The sequence below is a fragment of the Lissotriton vulgaris genome, chromosome 4_2, assembly GCF_964263255.1.
Source record: "Lissotriton vulgaris chromosome 4_2, aLisVul1.2, whole genome shotgun sequence".
Taxonomy (NCBI): domain Eukaryota; kingdom Metazoa; phylum Chordata; class Amphibia; order Caudata; family Salamandridae; genus Lissotriton; species Lissotriton vulgaris.
The window spans coordinates 9,331,314-9,358,281 of NC_141692.1; the positions used below are offsets into that span (position 1 = coordinate 9,331,314).

Genomic DNA, 26,968 nt, shown 5'->3' on the forward strand with positions numbered 1-26,968 from the left:
TGAAAGTTTTTAGCTGTTGCTAATGTGAGCCTTTTATATGCCTGTTGTGAATAGGGCTGGCCCCATGTTATGTTATGTTATGTTATGTTATGTTATGTTATGTTATTAACACTTATAGAGCGCACGATTACCCTTGGGTGTCCTGGCGCTAAGCATTGGCCTCCTTGAAACTAACTGAGATATCATTGTGAAAAAAGCCACGTCTTCAAACTCTTCCGAAACGATTTGGAGCATTTTTTAGAGCCAGCGGAATCTCGTTCCAGGCTCTTGAAGCACAGTGGGTAAAGCTCCTGCCTCCCCAGTTGAGTTTATTTATCCTGGGGATATGTGTTAGTTTGGCACTGGTAGATCTCAGTGTCCTCATGGGCACATACCATTGGAACTTATGTCTGAGGAATTCCGGACCAATACCTTTGATAGCCTTAAAAACTATACAGAGCGCTTTAAAGCGAGATCTTTGTTTTATAGGAAGCCAATGTAGCTTCCTAAGATCGCCTTTGACAGAGGCAAACTTGGGGACGCCAGACAGCAGCCTGGCTGCTGCGTTCTGGACTAACTGAAGTCTGTACATCTGACATTTTTGTAAATTCAGATACAGGCTATTACAGTAGTCCAGCCGCGATTTTATAAGAGCTATGACCACCGTCTTCAAACTGTTCTCTGTCAAAAATAACTTTATTTTCCTAATGATTCTAAGAATCATAAAGCAAGCTGAGGTCACCTGGCTAATCTGGTTGCCCATGATAAGCCTATCATCCACCACTACCCCCAGGTTTTTAGCCTTCTTGGTTGGGGTGGGGCAGGGCCCTAGTTCTTCTGGCCACCATTCTGGTGTCCACACCAGAGGACTGTTCACATATTTTAACACCTTGGTCTTATTAGAGTTAAGTTTCAAACAGTAGGAGGACATCCAAAGGGAAATGGCACTCATACACTCGTGGCAGTGTTCCCCTGTTTCTTTCTCACCTCTCTTGCTTATAGACAGCACAATTTGTGAGTCGTCAGCATAGGAGGTGAGACTGAAGCCAAAGGACCTGATAACTCCGGCTAGAGGAGCCACATATATATTAAAAAGCGTAGGGCTCAAAGAAGAGCTCTGTGGCACCCCACACAGGAGTCTGAAAGGCTTGGATGAATTGCCATCCAGATCCACTGTTTGGGACCTGTCGGCTAAAAAGGACTGTATGAGTTTCCAGGCAAGTCCTGCCACACCAATCCCAGACAACCGGTCCATCAAAATTGTGTGATGGACCGTGTCAAAAGCCGCCGACAGGTCTAACAAGATCAAAACAGTACTGCCTCCTCCATCTACGGCTTCTCTAATTTCCTCCGTAGACTTCAACAGAGCCAGCTCAGTGCTATGATCAGCCCTGCCTCAGTGAGGTCTGAGCCTAAGAGAGGCATTTTAAAACTAGCTACTTTGGGCGCAGTTCTTTTTACAAAGTTGAACTCCACCCTATTTTGCGCCGGGGTGCTCTCTCTGGCAAACGAAGGACAGCTTTGTAAATGCGAGTAGTGCAATGGTCCATTGTGACGGCCCCCTTACCCAGAGTGATTTCACTCCCTTAAATTAGTGTGGGGCTGACCTTTGCTTTTATCACCTGGAAGAGAGGGTCTAGATGGGGTCCTCGCAGTTTCTGAGCAAGAGAAGCAAGAGCAAACATGAGGCTGGTGCCTTTGGGTTTCAGAGAGCGTAGACATGATTTGAACAAGCCTTTGCTCTCATTGGGCCCGATTCACAGAACTAACTTAAGACAAAATCCTAAACTCACTACCATTTTGTTATTCACAGAAGGCACTTACTCATTTTGGTATTCACAGAAGTTAGGGCTTCTGTGAATACCCGAAATGAGTGAGTACTTTCTGTAAGTAGTAAAGTCAGGACTCCTAACTTTAGGACTCCTAAATGCCTTCTGTGAATACTGAAAGTCTTAAAGTTAGGATTTTTCTCAGTTTAGGAGTCATAAAGTTAGGAGTCCTAACTTTACTACTCCTAAACTGACAAAAATCCTAACTTTAAGACTTTCGGTATTCACAGAAGGCATTTAGACGTCCTAAAGTTAGGAGTCCTAACTTCTGCGAATACCGAAATGAGTAAGTGCCTTCTGTGAATACCCGAAATGAGTAAGTACCTTCTGTGAATACCAAAATGGCAGTAAGTTTAGGATTTTGTCTTAAGTTAGTTCTGTGAATCGGGCCCCAAGTGGATGTCCAGATAATTATACTCAGGACTGTTTAGGAGCCCTTCACCATTGAGATGCCACCCGCTGCGTCCGCTGTTTTCTCCCCGAATATTTACACCAGTTGTCTTTTACACTATTTTTTGCCACAAATGTGTCCTCATGTCAAAAATCGATACATTAACGCATTTTGTGCTAAAATATATTGCAAATGATGATTTGCAGTTTGCATAGGTTTTATTCACTTCTATGACTTGATAATACAAGTCTTATAAATTTATTTTGACATTCTAACAATTTGTATACACATAATAAGCATTGATATGTGAAAAATGAGTGTGAGTTGGTCCCCATCGAATGGTGCATCTCTTGAGAGACATAATTCATGAACAATTTTCTCTGCAGGGTGAACTCCAGAACTGGTTGCAACCTCTGAAACAAGAAATGACTGGTGTCCTAAACATCAAGCTAAAAGAAGAGGAGGAATATAGGGCTCTGAAGGTGAGTGTGGGCACAAACTAAGTTGTAAGTGCTAATGTCAAGGTCAGAAATGTTGACCTCTGCATATATCAACTCCACAATATCAACATTTCAACATAGTGTTAATACAGGGTAGTCAGGGGAGTATAGCTGTACTACTTACTTTGAGGATGCAGGGAAAGTCTATATTGTTAAGGATTGCAGCATGGTTTAAAACCTTTGATATTGTCTTAGAACACCCGTTCTTTTTGAACTTATAACTGAGGTCAGCCCCTGTTAGCTTTGGAACAGAATAGGCAGGCTTAGATTAGGAAAGTTTATAAAGCATTTAGAAGTACCAAAGCAGTACAAAAATACATTTGAAAACTGGGTTGTTGACTGGGGTGTGAGCCCTTGTCAAGTAGCAACCACAATTCTTGTCAGGGCAAGGCACAAGCAAACCCCAAATTAACCTGTGCTCACCCTCCGGTAGCTTGGCATAGAGCAGTCAGACTTAACTTGAAGACAACGTGCAAAGTATTTGCGCAACAGTTCAAGTAGTAAAATAGGGAAAGCACCACACAAAAAAGATCACACACCAGATAAGGGAAATACAATTGGTAGAACTTAGAATTAACTGTGGAATAGTCACTGGGGACTCCTCGGCTATGGCCGAAAAGGAAAAATAAAATAATAATAACTTGTCATGATTGTCATTTTATTTTTCCTATTGCAGCCAGTCAGTGGCTCTTAGGGCCAGAGCAGGGAAGGAGTGATTTTCACTCCCTAAGTGCTCATGACTGTTGGCCAAACACTCCTGTGCACTGTGCATCTTCCCCATCAGGCTGCATTACGCAGTCTGGTGAGGAGCATGCAAAGCATCCTTGTCCCTTTCGAAGCGCCAAGCCACAGCACTGAGACCAAGCATAGTGCTGCTTTCCAGCATTGTGATTGGCTCAGATGAGCCTGGGAGCTTCCTGTTGCGGGGACTGAACTGGACTGGAGATGGAAGAAGGAAGATGGACAGAGAAGAGGCGGCAGCAGGCCATCACAGGTAAGTGTTCTTTCCCTCCCCTTACCCCACCACCCACGTCCGATAGCAGCCGGTGCTGAGAATAGTGATTGGAAGCAATAAGCACCAACTTGGGTATTCTGGTCGCACTGGACTGGTACAAAGTCAAAGGTCAGACCGACTGCGATAGAGTGCAGGACGGCTACAGGGACTCACTTAGTACCCCTGAACAAAGTATCCTAAATCCTGATTGAGGAGCGTTGTGTTTATCCAAGGCAAAGATGCGTAGTGCAGCTGATGCAATGCCTTGGTTCCAAGATGCGGCAAAGCTGTGGTTCAACATCCTGTTTCATCATTGTAATAGAACCCGTCAACAGGAATAGTTATGCGAATGCTGTTGTTGGGGATGCATTGTGAAGCACGGTGATGCATCAGTTCTGATGATCAGTGAAACTGTGGTGTGGAGCTTTGGAGTCATTGTTGAAGCAGCCATCGATGAGGAAAAGCGAGGGCCTGCTCCAGTGAAGCGTCTTGCAGAATCCGTTCCAAAGGCGATGCGTCAAACTCAAGATATTGGCTGCAGCAACAATGCAAGTCTTCTGTGCTGGGTCCAATCAATGCAGCAGTGGTGATGCATCAGTTCTGCTCAAGGATGCACCCTCAGTAGAGAGGATGCCTCAGCTGGGCTGGGAAGCACCTTAGACCCACTTCCAAGGGTCCAGGACTGGGGTAGCACCACTTGGCAGGGTAGGCTCACAGTGGGCAGAGTCCAGGTGCTAAAACAGGGTGGCTGGAATTATTTTATGTCCCTGAGATTTATGATCAGGAGGCCAGCCAAGTAGCCATTGGAGTCACTCTGGGTTGGAGAGATTTAGGTCTAGTCCTTCTCATTCCCAAGTTAGAAAGCAGCAGGCAACAGGACATTACAGCAAAGCAGGAGCCTAGTAGAGTGCAGTCCAACAGAATGGTAGTCCTTAAGCAGCACAGCAGCCGTTCTTCCTGGCAGAGTATCCACAGATCCAAAAGTAAAGTTAAGTGGAGGTGTCTGAGGTCCAGTTATTATACCTTGTGATGCATGAGATGTGGGGGAGTGTACAGATTTCCTGGACCAACACCACCTCGGGACCGGATATCGCCATCGCCATTCCCCAAGGATACAAGATCTACAGGAAGGACTGCCCCACCCACGCTGGAGGAGGAACCGCCATCGTCCACAAATCCACCCTCCACCTGAGCACACTCCCCGACGAGTCCACAGACCTGATGGAACACCTTCACTTCAAGATACTTGCCAGCCCGTCTTCCATCCTCCGTGGAACCCTCGGCTAACAACCCCCTGGACTCCGGGGACTTTTTGCCAACTCCATCATGGACATCATCCCCCCGCATTCCATCGCATCCACCAACTACACCCTACTGGAAGACCTCAACTTCCACCTCAACAACCAACTGGACCCCAGCACCACATCCCTCCTGGACAACCACCACAACATTTGACTCCGCCAGATCGTGACCAAACCCACACACTCAGCAGGACACACACTCTACCCCCTCTTCACAACAGACAACTCCATCACCTTCAGCCACACCACGAACTCCCATGGACTGACCATCAATGTGTCCACTTCACCTTCAGAACACCCACCATCCACAGACACCAGCACTTGCTCCCACTAAATAACAGGACCAGAATCACCGACGACCAGCTAGCCTCATCAATCAGCACCTCCCCCCCAACCATCGCGGAAAACGATGACGCCAACACCGCAATCCAAACTCTGCACAGATGGATCTCCGACAGCACCAACACTATAGCCCCCCTCAAGAAAAACAACAACACCCAGGCCAAGAAAGCTAGATGGTTCACCACCAAACTTTGAGAGTCCAGAAGCACTTGCCGCCACCTCAAACAGGCATGGAGGAACACAAAATCCACAGAAGCCCACAACAACTTCAGAGCCGCCACCAACGCCCACCAACAACTCATCAGAAAACAAGGAAAAAAGTAATTGAAGACAGAATCTCCACTCATGCACACAACAGCAAAGAACTCTTTAACATCATCAAGGAGATCGCCCAACCCACCAGCGAGTCCACCGACATCCCTCCCTCACAAGACGTCTGCGACAAACTCAGCACCCTTTTCCATCACACAATCAAAAGCATCTACGACAACTTTAACGAAGACAACCAACACACTGACCCCTCACCAACCACCCCAGACACCCTGCAGCCAGCGATCGACAACTGGACAGCCCTCACCATTGAAGATACACTGAAGACGATGAAGTCAATCCACTCCGGGGCCCCCACGGACCCCTGCCCCCACCACATTTTCAACAGAGCCACTAACACCATCGCACCCATGCTGTGCCACACCATCAACCGCTCCCTGGCAACTGCCTTGTTCACTGACGACTGGAAACACAATGAGATCATACCCCTCCTGAAAAAACCCTTGGTGAACCCCAATGACCTCAAAAACTACAGACCCATCTCCCTGATCCCGTACCCAGCTAAAGTAATCGGGAAAGCCATCAACAGGCAACTCGCCACATTCATCGAAGAGCACAACATCCTTGACTCCTCCCAGTCCAGCTTCAGAAAAAAACACAGTACGGAAACCGCCCTCCTTCCTGCAACAGACGACATCCGTACCTTAATGGACAAATGAGAAACAGCAGCCCTAATCCTCCTCGACCTCTCAGCGGCGTTTGACACAGTCTCTCATCGCACCTTAATACGCAGACTCCACAACGCATGGATCCAAGACAAGGCCCTCGATTGTATCCACTTCTTCCTCTCCGTCAGAACTCAGCGGGTCAGACTCCCTCCTTTCCTCTCAGACCCTACACCTTCCACCTGCGGAGTCCCCCAGGGGTCCTTCCTCAGCCCTACTCGCTTCAATGCCTACATGGCTCTGCTTACCCCATCATCAGAACCTCCCCGACTCAACATTATGTCATACGCAGACGACACCCAACTCATCCTCCCCCTATCCAACAAACCCAACACCGCCAGACAAAACTTCCGAGAAGGCATGGAAGCCGCCGCCAAATGGATGAAAAACAGCTGCCTACAACTAAACACCAACAAAACAGAAGTATTCATCATGGGCCCAAACCCAGATGCCTGGAATGACACCTGGTGGCCCCCCTGCCCTCGGAAGCCCACCCACCCCCACAGACCACACACGCAACATGGGAATCATCATCCTGGACTCAGAGCTCAAAATGAACCGCCAGATCAACTCTGTCTAGTCCTCCTGCTTCCACACCCTCCGTCTCCTACATAAGACCTTCAAATGGATCCCCTTCGAACACAGAAAGACCGTCACTCACCCGCAAGCTACAGAACATCCAAAATGCCACCGTAAGACTGGTCCTCAATCTGCCAAGCCACTGCCACATGTCCCAGCACCTGCACACACTCCCTAGGCTACCCATCAAAGCTAGAGTCACCTTCAAGATGCTAACCCACGCTCACAAGGCCCTCCACGACACCGGACCAGCATACCTGAACAGCCGACTCAAATTCCATGCATCCCAGACGACCCTACGATCTGCTCATCTCTCCTATGCTTTGGTCCCCCGCACGAAAAAGACCAGATCGGGAGGCCGCTCTTTCTCCTTCCACGCAGCCAAAGCCTGGAACGACCTTCCGCTTCACCTCAGACAGAAAACATTGCTTCCCCATCTTTGCAAGAAATCTCAAAACCTGGCTCTTTGACAGACCCACTTCTTGATGGACCGGAACCTGCAAAACCCCCCAAAACCTGCAGCGCCTTGAGACCCCTACGGGTGAGTAGTCGTGCTCAACAAACACAAGATATGATTTCATTTAATTTCTGTCCTGGCTCCAGACTTACTACAGGTGGCATGCAGCCCTTTGTGTGGGAATAGAACGCAGCCTATTCAGGTGTAAGTGAGAAGCTGTGTCCAGCTCCGCCCTCCCAGCCTGCCCTGGAGGGCCCATATAATCACAACTAAGCTCCCAGTGTGTGTGGCTGTCTAGCAGGAATACACAAAGCCCAATTGGCAACGGCATCCAGTCATGTGACCAGAGACATGCTGCAGGCACCAAATGGCTACAAAAAGAAAATGCCAACATTCTAAAAGTTCAAGAAAAGGGAAAAGATCTAGCTGTATACTTTCAGTGATAAGTAACTTGAAAACAGGGTCCAGCATCTTCATTTTCTTGGCCCTTATTTTAATCACTTTATTTTACAAAAATCTATTTAATTTGTACTATAACATATAACATTGCAAAAACAACAAGTGATGGACCGAATGTGGATCAATGTCACACATTCCCCCAGTCAAAAGATCTGGGCCCAAATCCATCGTTTTTTTGCACTCCACACCACCCTGGGTTAGACAATGGCGATATGCAAATCAGCTCTGACCCTGTTGCCCCATGGGAACAGTCCAGTCCGAACTACAAAAGCCATGTCCTTCCCAGAACGGAATCAAGCATCCGAGGACCGGACCGGTTTCGAGGTAACACCTCTCATCAGCCCGGCTAGCTTGACTCCAAGTGGTGTGGAGTGCCTGGGACCCACGTCTGGGCATCCCCAGCGCACTTAGGGCGGCAATTGCAAAAACAACAAGTGATGGACCGAATGTGGATCAATGTCACACATTCCCCCAGTCAAAAGATCTGGGCCTAAATCCATCGTTTTTTTGCACTCCACACCACCCTGGGTTAGACAATGGCGATATGCAAATCAGCTCTGACCCTGTTGCCCCATGGGAACAGTCCAGTCCGAACTACAAAAGCCATGTCCTTCCCAGAACGGAATCAAGCATCCGAGGACCGGACCGGTTTCGAGGTAACACCTCTCATCAGCCCGGCTAGCTTGACTCCAAGTGGTGTGGAGTGCCTGGGACCCACGTCTGGGCATCCCCAGCGCACTTAGGGCGGCAATTGCAAAAACAACAAGTGATGGACCGAATGTGGATCAATGTCACACATTCCCCCAGTCAAAAGATCTGGGCCCAAATCCATCGTTTTTTTGGACTCCACACCACCCTGGGTTAGAATATGGCGATATGCAAATCAGCTCTGACCCTGTTGCCCCATGGGAACAGTCCAGTCCGAACTACAAAAGCCATGTCCTTCCCAGAACGGAATCAAGCATCCGAGGACCGGACCGGTTTCGAGGTAACACCTCTCATCAGCCCGGCTAGCTTGACTCCAAGTGGTGTGGAGTGCCTGGGACCCACGTCTGGGCATCCCCAGCGCACTTAGGGCGGCAATTGCAAAAACAACAAGTGATGGACCGAATGTGGATCAATGTCACACATTCCCCCAGTCAAAAGATCTGGGCCCAAATCCATCGTTTTTTTGCACTCCACACCACCCTGGGTTAGACAATGGCGATATGCAAATCAGCTCTGACCCTGTTGCCCCATGGGAACAGTTGAGTCCGAACTACAAAAGCCATGTCCTTCCCAGAACGGAATCAAGCATCCGAGGACCGGACCGGTTTCGAGGTAACACCTCTCATCAGCCCGGCTAGCTTGACTCCAAGTGGTGTGGAGTGCCTGGGACCCACGTCTGGGCATCCCCAGCGCACTTAGGGCGGCAATTGCAAAAACAACAAGTGATGGACCGAATGTGGATCAATGTCACACATTCCCCCAGTCAAAAGATCTGGGCCCAAATCCATCGTTTTTTTGCACTCCACACCACCCTGGGTTAGACAATGGCGATATGCAAATCAGCTCTGACCCTGTTGCCCCATGGGAACAGTCCAGTCCGAACTACAAAAGCCATGTCCTTCCCAGAACGGAATCAAGCATCCGAGGACCGGACCGGTTTCGAGGTAACACCTCTCATCAGCCCGGCTAGCTTGACTCCAAGTGGTGTGGAGTGCCTGGGACCCACGTCTGGGCATCCCCAGCGCACTTAGGGCGGCAATTGCAAAAACAACAAGTGATGGACCGAATGTGGATCAATGTCACACATTCCCCCAGTCAAAAGATCTGGGCCCAAATCCATCTTTTTTTTGCACTCCACACCACCCTGGGTTAGACAATGGCGATATGCAAATCAGCTCTGACCCTGTTGCCCCATGGGAACAGTCCAGTCCGAACTACAAAAGCCATGTCCTTCCCAGAACGGAATCAAGCATCCGAGGACCGGACCGGTTTCGAGGTAACACCTCTCATCAGCCCGGCTAGCTTGACTCCAAGTGGTGTGGAGTGCCTGGGACCCACGTCTGGGCATCCCCAGCGCACTTAGGGCGGCAATTGCAAAAACAACAAGTGATGGACCGAATGTGGATCAATGTCACACATTCCCCCAGTCAAAAGATCTGGGCCCAAATCCATCGTTTTTTTGCACTCCACACCACCCTGGGTTAGACAATGGCGATATGCAAATCAGCTCTGACCCTGTTGCCCCATGGGAACAGTCCAGTCCGAACTACAAAAGCCATGTCCTTCCCAGAACGGAATCAAGCATCCGAGGACCGGACCGGTTTCGAGGTAACACCTCTCATCAGCCCGGCTAGCTTGACTCCAAGTGGTGTGGAGTGCCTGGGACCCACGTCTGGGCATCCCCAGCGCACTTAGGGCGGCAATTGCAAAAACAACAAGTGATGGACCGAATGTGGATCAATGTCACACATTCCCCCAGTCAAAAGATCTGGGCCCAAATCCATCGTTTTTTTGCACTCCACACCACCCTGGGTTAGACAATGGCGATATGCAAATCAGCTCTGACCCTGTTGCCCCATGGGAACAGTCCAGTCCGAACTACAAAAGCCATGTCCTTCCCAGAACGGAATCAAGCATCCGAGGACCGGACCGGTTTCGAGGTAACACCTCTCATCAGCCCGGCTAGCTTGACTCCAAGTGGTGTGGAGTGCCTGGGACCCACGTCTGGGCATCCCCAGCGCACTTAGGGCGGCAATTGCAAAAACAACAAGTGATGGACCGAATGTGGATCAATGTCACACATTCCCCCAGTCAAAAGATCTGGGCCCAAATCCATCGTTTTTTTGCACTCCACGCCACCCTGGGTTAGACAATGGCGATATGCAAATCAGCTCTGACCCTGTTGCCCCATGGGAACAGTCCAGTCCGAACTACAAAAGCCATGTCCTTCCCAGAACGGAATCAAGCATCCGAGGACCGGACCGGTTTCGAGGTAACACCTCTCATCAGCCCGGCTAGCTTGACTCCAAGCGGTGTGGGGTTCCATGGGACCCACGTCTGGGCATCCCCAGCGCACTTAGGGCGGCAATTGCAAATACAACAAGTGATGGACCGAATGTGGATCAATGTCACACATTCCCCCAGTCAAAAGATCTGGGCCCAAATCCATCGTTTTTTTGCACTCCACACCACCCTGGGTTAGACAATGGCGATATGCAAATCAGCTCTGACCCTGTTGCCCCATGGGAACAGTCCAGTCCGAACTACAAAAGCCATGTCCTTCCCAGAACGGAATCAAGCATCCGAGGACCGGACCGGTTTCGAGGTAACACCTCTCATCAGCCCGGCTAGCTTGACTCCAAGTGGTGTGGAGTGCCTGGGACCCACGTCTGGGCATCCCCAGCGCACTTAGGGCGGCAATTGCAAAAACAACAAGTGATGGACCAAATGTGGATCAATGTCACACATTCCCCCAGTCAAAAGATCTGGGCCCAAATCCATCGTTTTTTTGCACTCCACACCACCCTGGGTTAGACAATGGCGATATGCAAATCAGCTCTGACCCTGTTGCCCCATGGGAACAGTCCAGTCCGAACTACAAAAGCCATGTCCTTCCCAGAACGGAATCAAGCATCCGAGGACCGGACCGGTTTCGAGGTAACACCTCTCATCAGCCCGGCTAGCTTGACTCCAAGTTGTGTGGAGTGCCTGGGACCCACGTCTGGGCATCCCCAGCGCACTTAGGGCGGCAATTGCAAAAACAACAAGTGATGGACCGAATGTGGATCAATGTCACACATTCCCCCAGTCAAAAGATCTGGGCCCAAATCCATCGTTTTTTTGCACTCCACACCACCCTGGGTTAGACAATGGCGATATGCAAATCAGCTCTGACCCTGTTGCCCCATGGGAACAGTCCAGTCCGAACTACAAAAGCCATGTCCTTCCCAGAACGGAATCAAGCATCCGAGGACCGGACCGGTTTCGAGGTAACACCTCTCATCAGCCCGGCTAGCTTGACTCCAAGTGGTGTGGAGTGCCTGGGACCCACGTCTGGGCATCCCCAGCGCGCTTAGGGCGGCAATTGCAAAAACAACAAGTGATGGACCGAATGTGGATCAATGTCACACATTCCCCCAGTCAAAAGATCTGGGCCCAAATCCATCGTTTTTTTGCACTCCACACCACCCTGGGTTAGACAATGGCGATATGCAAATCAGCTCTGACCCTGTTGCCCCATGGGAACAGTCCAGTCCGAACTACAAAAGCCATGTCCTTCCCAGAACGGAATCAAGCATCCGAGGACCGGACCGGTTTCGAGGTAACACCTCTCATCAGCCCGGCTAGCTTGACTTCAAGTGGTGTGGAGTGCCTGGGACCCACGTCTGGGCATCCCCAGCGCACTTAGGGCGGCAATTGCAAAAACAACAAGTGATGGACCGAATGTGGATCAATGTCACACATTCCCCCAGTCAAAAGATCTGGGCCCAAATCCATCGTTTTTTTGCACTCCACACCACCCTGGGTTAGACAATGGCGATATGCAAATCAGCTCTGACCCTGTTGCCCCATGGGAACAGTTGAGTCCGAACTACAAAAGCCATGTCCTTCCCAGAACGGAATCAAGCATCCGAGGACCGGACCGGTTTCGAGGTAACACCTCTCATCAGCCCGGCTAGCTTGACTCCAAGTGGTGTGGAGTGCCTGGGACCCACGTCTGGGCATCCCCAGCGCACTTAGGGCGGCAATTGCAAAAACAACAAGTGATGGACCGAATGTGGATCAATGTCCCACATTCCCCCAGTCAAAAGATCTGGGCCCAAATCCATTGTTTTTTTGCACTCCACACCACCCTGGGTTAGACAATGGCGATATGCAAATCAGCTCTGACCCTGTTGCCCCATGGGAACAGTCCAGTCCGAACTACAAAAGCCATGTCCTTCCCAGAACGGAGTCAAGCATCCCAGGACCGGACCGGTTTCGAGGTAACACCTCTCATCAGCCCGGCTAGCTTGACTCCAAGTGGTGTGGAGTGCCTGGGACCCACGTCTGGGCATCCCCAGCGCACTTAGGGCGGCAATTGCAAAAACAACAAGTGATGGACCGAATGTGGATCAATGTCACACATTCCCCCAGTCAAAAGATCTGGGCCCAAATCCATCGTTTTTTTGCACTCCACACCACCCTGGGTTAGACAATGGCGATATGCAAATCAGCTCTGACCCTGTTGCCCCATGGGAACAGTCCAGTCCGAACTACAAAAGCCATGCCCTTCCCAGAACGGAATCAAGCATCCGAGGACCGGACCGGTTTCGAGGTAACACCTCTCATCAGCCCGGCTAGCTTGACTCCAAGTGGTGTGGAGTGCCTGGGACCCACGTCTGGGCATCCCCAGCGAACTTAGGGCGGCAATTGCAAAAACAACAAGTGATGGACCGAATGTGGATCAATGTCACACATTCCCCCAGTCAAAAGATCTGGGCCCAAATCCATCGTTTTTTTGCACTCCACACCACCCTGGGTTAGACAATGGCGATATGCAAATCAGCTCTGACCCTGTTGCCCCATGGGAACAGTCCAGTCCGAACTACAAAAGCCATGTCCTTCCCAGAACGGAATCAAGCATCCGAGGACCGGACCGGTTTCGAGGTAACACCTCTCATCAGCCCGGCTAGCTTGACTCCAAGTGGTGTGGAGTGCCTGGGACCCACGTCTGGGCATCCCCAGCGCACTTAGGGCGGCAATTGCAAAAACAACAAGTGATGGACCGAATGTGGATCAATGTCACACATTCCCCCAGTCAAAAGATCTGGGCCCAAATCCATCGTTTTTTTGCACTCCACACCACCCTGGGTTAGACAATGGCGATATGCAAATCAGCTCTGACCCTGTTGCCCCATGGGAACAGTCCAGTCCGAACTACAAAAGCCATGTCCTTCCCAGAACGGAATCAAGCATCCGAGGACCGGACCGGTTTCGAGGTAACACCTCTCATCAGCCCGGCTAGCTTGACTCCAGGTGGTGTGGAGTGCCTGGGACCCACGTCTGGGCATCCCCAGCGCACTTAGGGCGGCAATTGCAAAAACAACAAGTGATGGACCGAATGTGGATCAATGTCACACATTCCCCCAGTCAAAAGATCTGGGCCCAAATCCATCGTTTTTTTGTACTCCACACCACCCTGGGTTAGACAATGGCGATATGCAAGTCAGCTCTGACCCTGTTGCCCCATGGGAACAGTCCAGTCCGAACTACAAAAGCCATGTCCTTCCCAGAACGGAATCAAGCATCCGAGGACCGGACCGGTTTCGAGGTAACACCTCTCATAAGCCCGGCTAGCTTGACTCCAAGTGGTGTGGAGTGCCTGGGACCCACGTCTGGGCATCCCCAGCGCACTTAGGGCGGCAATTGCAAAAACAACAAGTGATGGACCGAATGTGGATCAATGTCACACATTCCCCCAGTCAAAAGATCTGGGCCCAAATCCATCGTTTTTTTGCACTCCACACCACCCTGGGTTAGACAATGGCGATATGCAAATCAGCTCTGACCCTGTTGCCCCATGGGAACATTCCAGTCCGAACTACAAAAGCCATGTCCTTCCCAGAACGGAATCAAGCATCCGAGGACCGGACCGGTTTCGAGGTAACACCTCTCATCAGCCCGGCTAGCTTGACTCCAAGTGGTGTGGAGTGCCTGGGACCCACGTCTGGGCATCCCCAGCGCACTTAGGGCGGCAATTGCAAAAACAACAAGTGATGGACCGAATGTGGATCAATGTCACACATTCCCCCAGTCAAAAGATCTGGGCCCAAATCCATCGTTTTTTTGCACTCCACACCACCCTGGGTTAGACAATGGCGATATGCAAATCAGCTCTGACCCTGTTGCCCCATGGGAACAGTCCAGTCCGAACTACAAAAGCCATGTCCTTCCCAGAACGGAATCAAGCATCCGAGGACCGGACCGGTTTCGAGGTAACACCTCTCATCAGCCCGGCTAGCTTGACTCCAAGTGGTGTGGAGTGCCTGGGACCCACGTCTGGGCATCCCCAGCGCACTTAGGGCGGCAATTGCAAAAACAACAAGTGATGGACCGAATGTGGATCAATGTCACTCATTCCCCCAGTCAAAAGATCTGGGCCCAAATCCATCGTTTTTTTGCACTCCACACCACCCTGGGTTAGACAATGGCGATATGCAAATCAGCTCTGACCCTGTTGCCCCATGGGAACAGTCCAGTCCGAACTACAAAAGCCATGTCCTTCCCAGAACGGAATCAAGCATCCGAGGACCGGACCGGTTTCGAGGTAACACCTCTCATCAGCCCGGCTAGCTTGACTCCAAGTGGTGTGGAGTGCCTGGGACCCACGTCTGGGCATCCCCAGCGCACTTAGGGCGGCAATTGCAAAAACAACAAGTGATGGACCGAATGTGGATCAATGTCACACATTCCCCCAGTCAAAAGATCTGGGCCCAAATACATCGTTTTTTTGCACTCCACACCACCCTGGGTTAGACAATGGCGATATGCAAATCAGCTCTGACCCTGTTGCCCCATGGGAACAGTCCAGTCCGAACTACAAAAGCCATGTCCTTCCCAGAACGGAATCAAGCATCCGAGGACCGGACCGGTTTCGAGGTAACACCTCTCATCAGCCCGGCTAGCTTGACTCCAAGTGGTGTGGAGTGCCTGGGACCCACGTCTGGGCATCCCCAGCGCACTTAGGGTGGCAATTGCAAAAACAACAAGTGATGGACCGAATGTGGATCAATGTCACACATTCCCACAGTCAAAAGATCTGGGCCCAAATCCATCGTTTTTTTGCACTCCACACCACCCTGGGTTAGACAATGGCGATATGCAAATCAGCTCTGACCCTGTTGCCCCATGGGAACAGTCCAGTCCGAACTACAAAAGCCATGTCCTTCCCAGAACGGAATCAAGCATCCGAGGACCGGACCGGTTTCGAGGTAACACCTCTCATCAGCCCGGCTAGCTTGACTCCAAGTGGTGTGGAGTGCCTGGGACCCACGTCTGGGCATCCCCAGCGCACTTAGGGCGGCAATTGCAAAAACAACAAGTGATGGACCGAATGTGGATCAATGTCACACATTCCCCCAGTCAAAAGATCTGGGCCCAAATCCGTCGTTTTTTTGCACTCCACACCACCCTGGGTTAGACAATGGCGATATGCAAATCAGCTCTGACCCTGTTGCCCCATGGGAACAGTCCAGTCCGAACTACAAAAGCCATGTCCTTCCCAGAACGGAATCAAGCATCCGAGGACCGGACCGGTTTCGAGGTAACACCTCTCATCAGCCCGGCTAGCTTGACTCCAAGTGGTGTGGAGTGCCTGGGACCCACGTCTGGGCATCCCCAGCGCACTTAGGGCGGCAATTGCAGTTCGGACTGGACTGTTCCCATGGGGCAACAGGGTCAGAGCTGATTTGCATATCGCCATTGTCTAACCCAGGGTGGTGTGGAGTGCAAAAAAACGATGGATTTGGGCCCAGATCTTTTGACTGGGGGAGTGTGTGACATTGATCCACATTCAGTCCATCACTTGTTGTTTTTGCAATTGCCGCCCTAAGTGCGCTGGGGATGCCCAGACGTGGGTCCCAGGCACTCCACACCACTTGGAGTCAAGCTAGCCGGGCTGATGAGAGGTGTTACCTCGAAACCGGTCCGGTCCTCGGATGCTTGATTCCGTTCTGGGAAGGACATGGCTTTTGTAGTTCGGACTGGACTGTTCCCATGGGGCAACAGGGTCAAAGCTGATTTGCATATCGCCATTGTCTAACCCAGGGTGGTGTGGAGTGCAAAAAAACGATGGATTTGGGCCCAGATCTTTTGACTGGGGGAGTGTGTGACATTGATCCACATTCAGTCCATCACTTGTTGTTTTTGCAATTGCCGCCCTAAGTGCGCTGGGGATGCCCAGACGTGGGTCCCAGGCACTCCACACCACTTGGAGTCAAGCTAGCCGGGCTGATGAGAGGTGTTACCTCGAAACCGGTCCGGTCCTCGGATGCTTGATTCCGTTCTGGGAAGGACATGGTTTTTGTAGTTCGGACTGGACTGTTCCCATGGGGCAACAGGGTCAGAGCTGATTTGCATATCGCCATTGTCTAACCCAGGGTGGTGTGGAGTGCAAAAAAACGATGGATTTGGGCCCAGATCTTTTGACTGGGGGAGTGTGTGACATTGATCCACATTCAGTCCATCACTTGTTGTTTTTGCAATTGCCGCCCTAAGTGCGCTGGGGATGCCCAGACGTGGGTCCCAGGCACTCCACACCACTTGGAGTCAAGCTAGCCGGGCTGATGAGAGGTGTTACCTCGAAACCGGTCCGGTCCTCGGATGCTTGATTCCGTTCTGGGAAGGACATGGCTTTTGTAGTTCGGACTGGACTGTTCCCATGGGGCAACAGGGTCAGAGCTGATTTGCATATCGCCATTGTCTAACCCAGGGTGGTGTGGAGTGCAAAAAAACGATGGATTTGGGCCCAGATCTTTTGACTGGGGGAGTGTGTGACATTAATCCACATTCAGTCCATCACTTGTTGTTTTTGCAATTGCCGCCCTAAGTGCGCTGGGGATGCCCAGACGTGGGTCCCAGGCACTCCACACCACTTGGAGTCAAGCTAGCCGGGCTGATGAGAGGTGTTACCTCGAAACCGGTCCGGTCCTCGGATGCTTGATTCCGTTCTGGGAAGGACATGGCTTTTGTAGTTCGGACTGGACTGTTCCCATGGGGCAACAGGGTCAGAGCTGATTTGCATATCTCCATTGTCTAACCAAGGGTGGTGTGGAGTGCAAAAAAATGATGGATTTGGGCCCAGATCTTTTGACTGGGGGAGTGTGTGACATTGATCCACATTCAGTCCATCACTTGTTGTTTTTGCAATTGCCGCCCTAAGTGCGCTGGGGATGCCCAGACGTGGGTCCCAGGCACTCCACACCACTTGGAGTCAAGCTAGCCGGGCTGATGAGAGGTGTTACCTCGAAACCGGTCCGGTCTTTGGATGCTTGATTCCGTTCTGGGAAGGACATGGCTTTTGTAGTTCGGACTGGACTGTTCCCATGGGGCAACAGGGTCAGAGCTGATTTGCATATCGCCATTGTCTAACCCAGGGTGGTGTGGAGTGCAAAAAAACGATGGATTTGGGCCCAGATCTTTTGACTGGGGGAGTGTGTGACATTGATCCACATTCAGTCCATCACTTGTTGTTTTTGCAATTGCCGCCCTAAGTGCGCTGGGGATGCCCAGACGTGGGTCCCAGGCACTCCACACCACTTGGAGTCAAGCTAGCCGGGCTGATGAGAGGTGTTACCTCGAAACCGGTCCGGTCCTCGGATGCTTGATTCCGTTCTGGGAAGGACATGGCTTTTGTAGTTCGGACTGGACTGTTCCCATGGGGCAACAGGGTCAGAGCTGATTTGCATATCGCCATTGTCTAACCCAGGGTGGTGTGGAGTGCAAAAAAACGATGGATTTGGGCCCAGATCTTTTGACTGGGGGAGTGTGTGACATTGATCCACATTCAGTCCATCACTTGTTGTTTTTGCAATAACATATAACATGTCATGAAAGTGCTACTTTGTCATTTTTTGTATGCATGAACATATAAAACAGAACTGTACTAAATCATTAGACATAAATGACATAACGTTTAGGACTCAATCAATATTGCTGAAAAGAATTAGAAAGAAACTATGAAAGTGAGAATGGTTTGTATATAAACTCAGGCACAAAGCCTGCAAAATACTCTTAGTACTAGTCAATTGTTCTTCAACTAAAAAACAGAGCAAACTGGTCACTGCTGCTCTGGGATTAGTGAACCTCTTGTTATGTTAACTCCTGAGGTCTGCAAAAATTGGACTAGTTTTAAGGTGGGGTGATCAGTATGTACAAGTCTGCTCACTAAACTGTCATGTTCTTGCATGTTGTTTCCCAAGAGATTTAGTGGACACATTTCAATCCTCCTGTGATTTATGGGGTTCTCCTCAGAACTTTATTTCTGTTCTGTGGAACAAATACAAGTGAAGTGTAATTAATTTCTATTCATCATGTTCGCCTTTCTCTATATTCTTGGATATAACTTTGTACTTTAAATAACGTATCTGTCCCGTTTCTCGATACCTGGGCTTGTAATAGGATAGTCTTGTTCCGGAAAATTGTTTTGTCAATTTCATTTCTGTGATGGTGAATGGTAAACTTGTGTTATATTACTTCTACAGCTTCTATGCGCAGTGGAATGACAGTTTGTTATGGTATGGTAAATCAAGTTGTGCAAGCAATGACCGTCTAATTATCAGTTGAGTTGGATTGAGCAGGGGGTGTATTTTGGTAAGGGGGCAGCACGTTAGAAAAGAGTGCTTCAGCCTCTAGATACTAAGTAACATTCTACTTTTGGATTAGGGCAATAAAAATAGTGTAGGTAGGTGTGGTCTCAATTAACAAAGTTACAATGTAACAGAAGGGTTGTTTATTTGTTGCTCTTACTGACACCGTGTTTGCTCGCGAGCTGAGGATCCGCTCCTACCAAACAAGCCCTTCATAAGCATAAACCTGGGTTTCTTAAAAATCCCAAAACTTACTTTGATTTTGATTTTTTGTTCTACCCACTGCTGCATGATCTGCTCACTCCTATGGTGGGAAACACTTGAGGTTGCTGAGGATTCAGAACTGATAAATGGACTGTCGCTTTTGCTCCTGGTGCATGCTGGTGAAGTGTAGATTTTTGTCCTGGAGTGGTGTGACATTCTGAAAGCTGCAGGTTGTTTAACTCTGTTGTGTTATTGTATTGCATGGGCTATGAATCAATGAGCGATGTTTCTTATATTCGGAGGCTTGTCTTGAGCATTTTTGATTAAACTGTGTGCAGACCTGGTGTACAGATGTTGACACTAGGGGGTCGATTCCGATCCGGTAAAAACCGGTCCGCATAGCCGTTCGGAGCGTTTTTCCAGTACGATTCGTAACCTGCAACGTCCCCCGTACGTACGACGAAGTACGATTCGTACCAGCAGCTGGACTCCATACGAATCGTACAGAGACCGTACGACTCTAATCTCCGTACGATTCTCACTCGGAACCCGCTGTACGCGACATATGTACGGTTCGCGGCTGGTTTATACGACCCAGCAAGTACGATACGTGTCAGGTACGCACCGTACGACCCTTTTTCTACGGGAGCTGAAAACAGCCGTAATAGCAGAGTTCATGCCGAAACAGGTACGGAACGCGCCCCCCCCCCGGGTACGGCGCGTAACCCCCATGATCGCAGGGGTACGCAACATACACCTAGCGTACAATGGGCACGCACCGTACACCCAGCGTATATGGGGTCCGCACCGTACCCCATGTACGCAGGGTGTACGGTGCGTACCCCATGTACGCTGGGTGTACGGCGCGTACCCCCCATGAGCGCAGGGGTACGGCGCATACCCCTGCAATCAAGGGGTGTACGTGCCGTACTGTGTGTATGTGATTGTGCTTTTTTCCGTACGAATTGCCCTTACCTGACGTGGACCGTACAAATCGCGTCCTCATACCCCAGTCCGGATCGTACTCGCCGGGTCGTACGGCATGTGTACGAGTCGTACGGTTCACTGTTTCAGCCTTGAAATACGTACGGATCGCGACGATTCGGACGGATTGACGGAATACGGATCGTACTACGCGAATCGGACAGACGGGTACGAATCGTACGCGATGGCTCCGGATGAAAATCGTACGGACTTTTTTTTCCCCGAATCGGAATCGACCACTAGATGGGAACCGAAATGGTGGTATGTGAATGATGATTTTTTTAAATCCATTGGTGAAGACTGCTGAAAACCGTGTCAGTGTACAAATGGCAGTAAATCAAACATGCACATTTTATAGTCTGCTGACCTCAGACATTTCATTGAGGCCTTGCATAATCACATTGAATCTCAAAATCAGGTAGGCTTCTCTTTTCATGAGGTTGACTTCTAAGTCGCCTCCTATTGTATTTGGTGTTATCAAGCCGAGGACTTTCCACCTCATGTCTATTTCCCTATGCCCTTTATTGATTAAATGATTTATCAGTGGGCCTGATATTCTTGGTTTTTATTAGAGACTTGTGTTGGACAACTCTTTGCTTTATCTATTGATTTGTTTTGCAGTTGTATATTTTGTGACAGGGACACATGATGGCATATATAGCCTTCTTGGTTTTGCAATTAGAAAATAAATTCATTATGCTTCCATTGTATGTGACCATCTGTGAAGGTGGAACCTTCTCTTGTTTGACTACATATTGTACAATTTCCACAATTGTGGTGGCCCAATACTGGTTTAAAGTACCATTGTGAACGTAGATCTTCCTGTTTTGTTTGTTGAAAAGATCTTGCTCTTAAAATTTGTAGTCCGATACTCGGGTTTTTCTTCATGGCAAATAGGGGCAACTCATTTATGTCTAATGAGTTAGTAAAGTTCTGTTTTATATGTTTATGTGTACAAAAAACTGTACAAAGTGGCTCTTTCATGACATGTTATATGTTGTAGTAGATATGAAATAGATATATGAAAAATAAAGTGAATAAAAGCAAGGGCCTAGAAAATTAAGTTACTGGACCCTGGTTTCAAGTTTCTTACCACTGAAAGTATACAGCTAGATCTTTTTCCCTTTTTTGCACTAATAATAGTGGCCATCTCCTGATTGGAAGGACCTCAAGAAGCACAATACCGGGCTGACGGTATACAGTCAAAATATCGAGTTAAAAATATAGAATTGCATTAATATCGAATTAAAAATATAGAATGGACAAAATATCGAATGGACAGAATATAGACAACAAAAATATAGAATGTAATGGACAAAATATTGAATGGACAGAATATAGACAACAAAAATATAGAATGTAATGGGCAAAATATCGAATGGACAGAATATAGACAACAAAAATATCGAATTTGAGGTAAGTAAGTTAATATTGATTTACATAAATTTAGGAAGTCAAAATATTGAAGTAAATAATATAGATGTTAAATATATCGATTTTTTTATTATCGATTTGTTTAGTGTTTTTTATGTTAGTATGTGGGTTAAAAGTGTATATTTATTTTATAATTTATTTTAAGTAATGAATTTTATGGTATTTAATTTTTGCGTAATTTAATTCTGTTGCAGGTTGTGGGTTTTTAGGGGAATAGAGTGGGAAGTAATTTAATTATAATTGATTAAATGTTTTAATTTATTTGTTGGTATTTATCTTGAATTAAGTAATTAAATTTTAATTGGTAATTAACTAAATTATAAATGTTAATACATTTTTATTAATTGATTAATTGATAATTATGGTAATTTTATTAATTTATTGTCTGTAGCGGGTTGTGGGTTTATAGGGGAATAGGGTGGCAAGTCATTTAATTATAATTGATTAAATGTTTAATTTATTTATTGGTATTTATCTTGAATTCATTGTTAATGAATTTTTTATTGGTAATTATTTAAATTATAATTGGTAATTACTTTGTATTGAATGATTAATTGATAATTATGTTAATTTTATTAATTTATTTTCTGTAGCGGGTTGTGGGTTTATAGGGGAATAGGGTCGAAAGTAATCTATACTACTATTATAAAGAGAGAACTGGGAACCTTTGAGGCGGGTAAACTCGGGAACCACAGCGCCAATCCAAACACCCAATACATCATTGTAATTGTCAGGGTCTGCAGATGGACATAGGCTATATAAAATAAAAAAATCTATGTTCTTTGAAAAATTTACCATAAAAAAAAGTAGTCCCTTGGAAGTAGCGCAGGCCCACTCCAGTGAGTGCAAAAGCAGGGAAAGTGTTGGATACCGTAGGGGGTAGAAATTACTATTCCCACTCCAGAGAGTGCAACAGTAGAGAAAGTGTTGGATAGCGTAGGGGTAGAAATTACTATTCCCACTCCAGAGAGTGCAACAGTAGAGAAAGTGTTGGATAGTGTAGGGGTAAAAATTACTATTCCCACTCCAGTGAGTGCAACAGTGAGGAAAGAGTTGGATAGCGTAAGGGTAATAATTACTATTCCCACTCCAGAGACTGCAACAGTAGGGAAAGCGTTGGATAGCGAAGGGGTAAAAATTACTATTCCCACTCCAGAGAGTGCAACAGTAGGGAAAGCGTTGGATAGTGTAGAGGTAAAAATTACTATTCCCACACCAGAGAGTGCCACAGTAGGGAAAGCGTTGGATAGCGTAGGGGTAAAAATTACTATTCCCAATCTAGAGAGTGCAAAAGTAGGGAAAGCGTTGGATAGCGTAGGGGTAAAAATTACTATTCTCACCCCAGTGAGTGCAACAGTAGGGAAAGTAAATACTTCATATATTAATTAAAATATATATATATACATATATATATATATATATATTAATACCAATTACAAATTAATTAAAAATAATTACCAATTTAATATAATATAATAATTAATCAATTAAAAATACACATACAAATTATTTATTACAAATCATTACCTATTAATACAAATTAATTACCAAATTACAATTAATTAATTAGCAATTGAAAAATAATAAACAAATAATTAAAAATATATACCAATAAATAAAATAAATTTTTTAATTAATTACAATTTAATTACTTCCCACCCTATTCCCCTATAAACCCACAACCCGCTACAGTAAATCTATACTACTATTATAAAGAGAGAACTGGGAACCTTTGAGGCGGGTAAACTCGGGAACCACAGCGCCAATCCAAACACCCAATACATCATTGTAATTGTCAGGGTCTGCAGATGGACATAGGCTATATAAAATAAAAAAATCTATGTTCTTTGAAAAATTTACGATAAAAAAAAAGTAGTCCCTTGGAAGTAGCGCAGGCCGCGACGTGCGTGCTGACATCAGGAGCGCGGGGAGGAGCGGTGTACAGGAGCGCGAGGAGGAGCGTCGGACATGAGCGCTGGGAGGAGCGGCGGACAGGCGGGGAGGAGCAGTGAAGAGCGGAGGACAGGTGGGGAGGAGCGGTGAGGAGCGGCGGACAGGCGGGGAGGAGCGGTGAATACATATATTAGCGAGTATTGTTTAAATATTTAAATGTTTGTATCAGTGTTTCTCTTTGTGTATAAGTGGCTGCAGGGGTTGGTGACTGACTCACTGTTTGTATGTGTTTTGAAGACAGCATATGTGCAGGACTGTATGGGTGGATGAGTGTGTTTATGTGTGTGTTAGTGAGTGAATGACTGTCTCACTAGTGTCTTCATTAGTAACGACATATGTTTTAATCTAGTATATGTGAGTATTGATGTATATAAGTGAGTATAGTATATATAGTGAGAGATTGTAGGAGTTCCTGTTTAAATAAGTATGTGTTTCTATAAGTGATTGTTTAAGAGAGTAAGTATGTGTAAGTTTCCTTAGAAGTAAGGTGGTAGTGTGTGTATAAATGTATATGCAAATAAATGGATGTTCAATAGTTTATTTGCATGTGTGAGTATGTGTGTGAGTAACTTTTGGATGACTGCTGATGTGTAACAGGATGTATAGGTGTATCACTACATATGACGAGTGAGTATATATATGAGTGACTATATAGAACTGTTGGTGAATGAGTGGATGAGTATATAGATGGTGGAATTACTGAATTGGTTGTTGTTACTGGTTTGGGTATCTCCATTTTTTTGAAAATGTTTGTTTCTATTTTTGAATATGTGTTTCAAGTGTTACATTACACTGAAATTAGGTCTGTCACTCTGTCACAAGGATGGTGTCATCAGTGATGTCATGAGTGATGTCACTGACCATGTCATGAGTGATGTAATATGTGACGTCATCAGCAGTGCATTGCAGGCGCGCAAGTTATAGTGAGTCCAACTAACTATAACGTGGGAATTTCAATGGTTTTATGTCAGTAAAATTTCCAGCTAACTATAACTGGTGTGAAACCTATGGTTTTGTCAGTGAATTTAATAGGTTTTTTAAATGCTAATTCCTAACTATAACTGGTGTGAAACCTATGGTTTTTTCAGTGAATTTCAAAGGTTTTTTAAATGCTAATTCCTAACTATAACTGGTGTGAAACCTATGGTTTTTTCAGTGAATTTCAAAGGTTTTTTTAATGCTAATTCCTAACTATATAAGACCTGAAAGCCCACCAGGAATCTCCAGTATGCGCCAGCGGACTGCATTGCAGAGAGGTGTAATGAAGCCACAACCCTTTTTACACCTCTCTGCAACGCAGCCCCGTGCATGTTTGAAGAGGGGGAACTAATTCCCCTTTCATACTGGGGGCCCATGGGGGCCAATTAGCCCACCTGGAACCTCCAGTATGCGCCAGGGGCTGCATTGCAGAGGTGTAATGAGACTATGCCACTTGTTACACCTCTCTGCAACGCAGCCCACTGCCGCGTTTGCAGAGGGGGAACTAATTCCCCTTGCATACTGGGGGTCCCTGGATCATATCTGCCCAAATACCGATATTCCGAACGATTGTAAATGACTTTTCTTGAGAAACATTTGGATTTGGATTATCATGCCCTATACTTTTGAATTTTTGAAAGACAGACTTTGAGGATGCTATAAATTACTCGTCTGCCCGAATTGTGTGGGTAAAATTGATACCTAGTCACTTTGAATAAGAATATACTTATGTCTCGTCTAACATTTGGAAGAAATATCTAGTTATATGACAACTGGATACCGACATAACTTGAAGGAAATAAGAACGCCCTGAAGAAGTTCTGTTGTACAGAACGAAACGTTTCGGCTGGCTGTGGTACATAAACTTAAGGAAAATAAAAGCATTTGAATATACCCCAAGATTCAGCGCTTCAATAAGGACTCTAAGTGATATGATTTGATTGGACTCATTGTGAAAGTGGTGCTGTGCCAAACTTTGGAATATTCTCCACTACTCTCTACTACTTACTCTCTCCTACTCCACTACTCTCAAATACTCACTGTCTACTACTCATTCTCTACTACTCTACTACTCTCTACTACTCTCTCTCTACTACTCACTCCCTACTACTCGCTACTCACTACTCCCTACTACTCACTATCTACTACTCTCTACTACTCACTCTACTACTCTCTCTCTACTACTCACTCTTTACTACTCACTACTACTCTCTCCTACTCACTCTCTACCTCTCACTCTCTACTACTCTCTACTACTCACTCTCTACTACTCTCTCTCTACTAGTCTCTACTACTCACTCTACTACTCACTCTCTACTACTCACTACTATTCTCTCTGCTACTCATTCTCTACTACTCTCTACTACTCACTCTCTACTACTCACTCTCTACTACTCACTCTTTACTACTCTCTACTACTCACTTTCTACTGCTCTCTACTACTCACTCTACTACTTACTCTCTACTACTCTCTACTACTCACTCTCTACTACTCACTCTCTACTACTCTCTACTACTCACTCTACTACTCTCTCTCTACTACTCACTCTTTACTACTCACTACTACTCTCTACTACTCACTCTCTACTTCTCACTCTCTACTACTCTCTACTACTCACTCTCTACTACTCTCTCTCTACTAGTCTCTACTACTCACTCTACTACTCACTCTCTACTACTCACTACTATTCTCTCTGCTACTCATTCTCTACTACTCTCTACTACTCACTCTCTACTACTCACTCTCTACTACTCACTCTTTACTACTCTCTACTACTCACTTTCTACTGCTCTCTACTACTCACTCTACTACTTACTCTCTACTACTCTCTACTACTCACTCTCTACTACTCACTCTCTACTACTCTCTACTACTCACTCTACTATTCACTGTACTACTCTCTACTACTCACTCTCTGCTACTCTCTCTACTGCTCTCTACTACTCACTCTCTACTCTCTATTACTCACTCTCTACCTCTCTACCTCTCTCTTCTTCTCTCTCTACTAATCTCTACCTCTCTACCGCTACCTCTCTACCTCTACACCTCTACCTCTCTACCTCTCTCTACACGCACACATATACACATATATGCATATATATATGCATATGCATTTATATATATGTATGTGTATGTATAAAAAAACAACAAAACATTTTTTTTTAAACAGCTACTTTTAAAACTGTCATTCTTTTTCCCCATGGTACACTCCCCGGTACGCTTACCGGTGCGCGTACCGGTGCGCGTACCGG

General features: G+C 47.0%; 1 protein-coding gene across 1 annotated transcript in view; it reads left to right on the top strand.

Annotated features, from left to right (window-relative positions):
- Positions 1–26,968, top strand: part of LOC147718117 (E3 ubiquitin-protein ligase TRIM11-like) — a 335,542-nt gene that overhangs the window by 47,885 nt on the left and 260,689 nt on the right. The window contains exon 3 of the mRNA XM_086919194.1: positions 2,586–2,681. Within this exon, the coding sequence (XP_086775320.1) occupies positions 2,586–2,681 (96 nt within the window). The remainder of the gene's footprint in view (positions 1–2,585; positions 2,682–26,968) is intronic.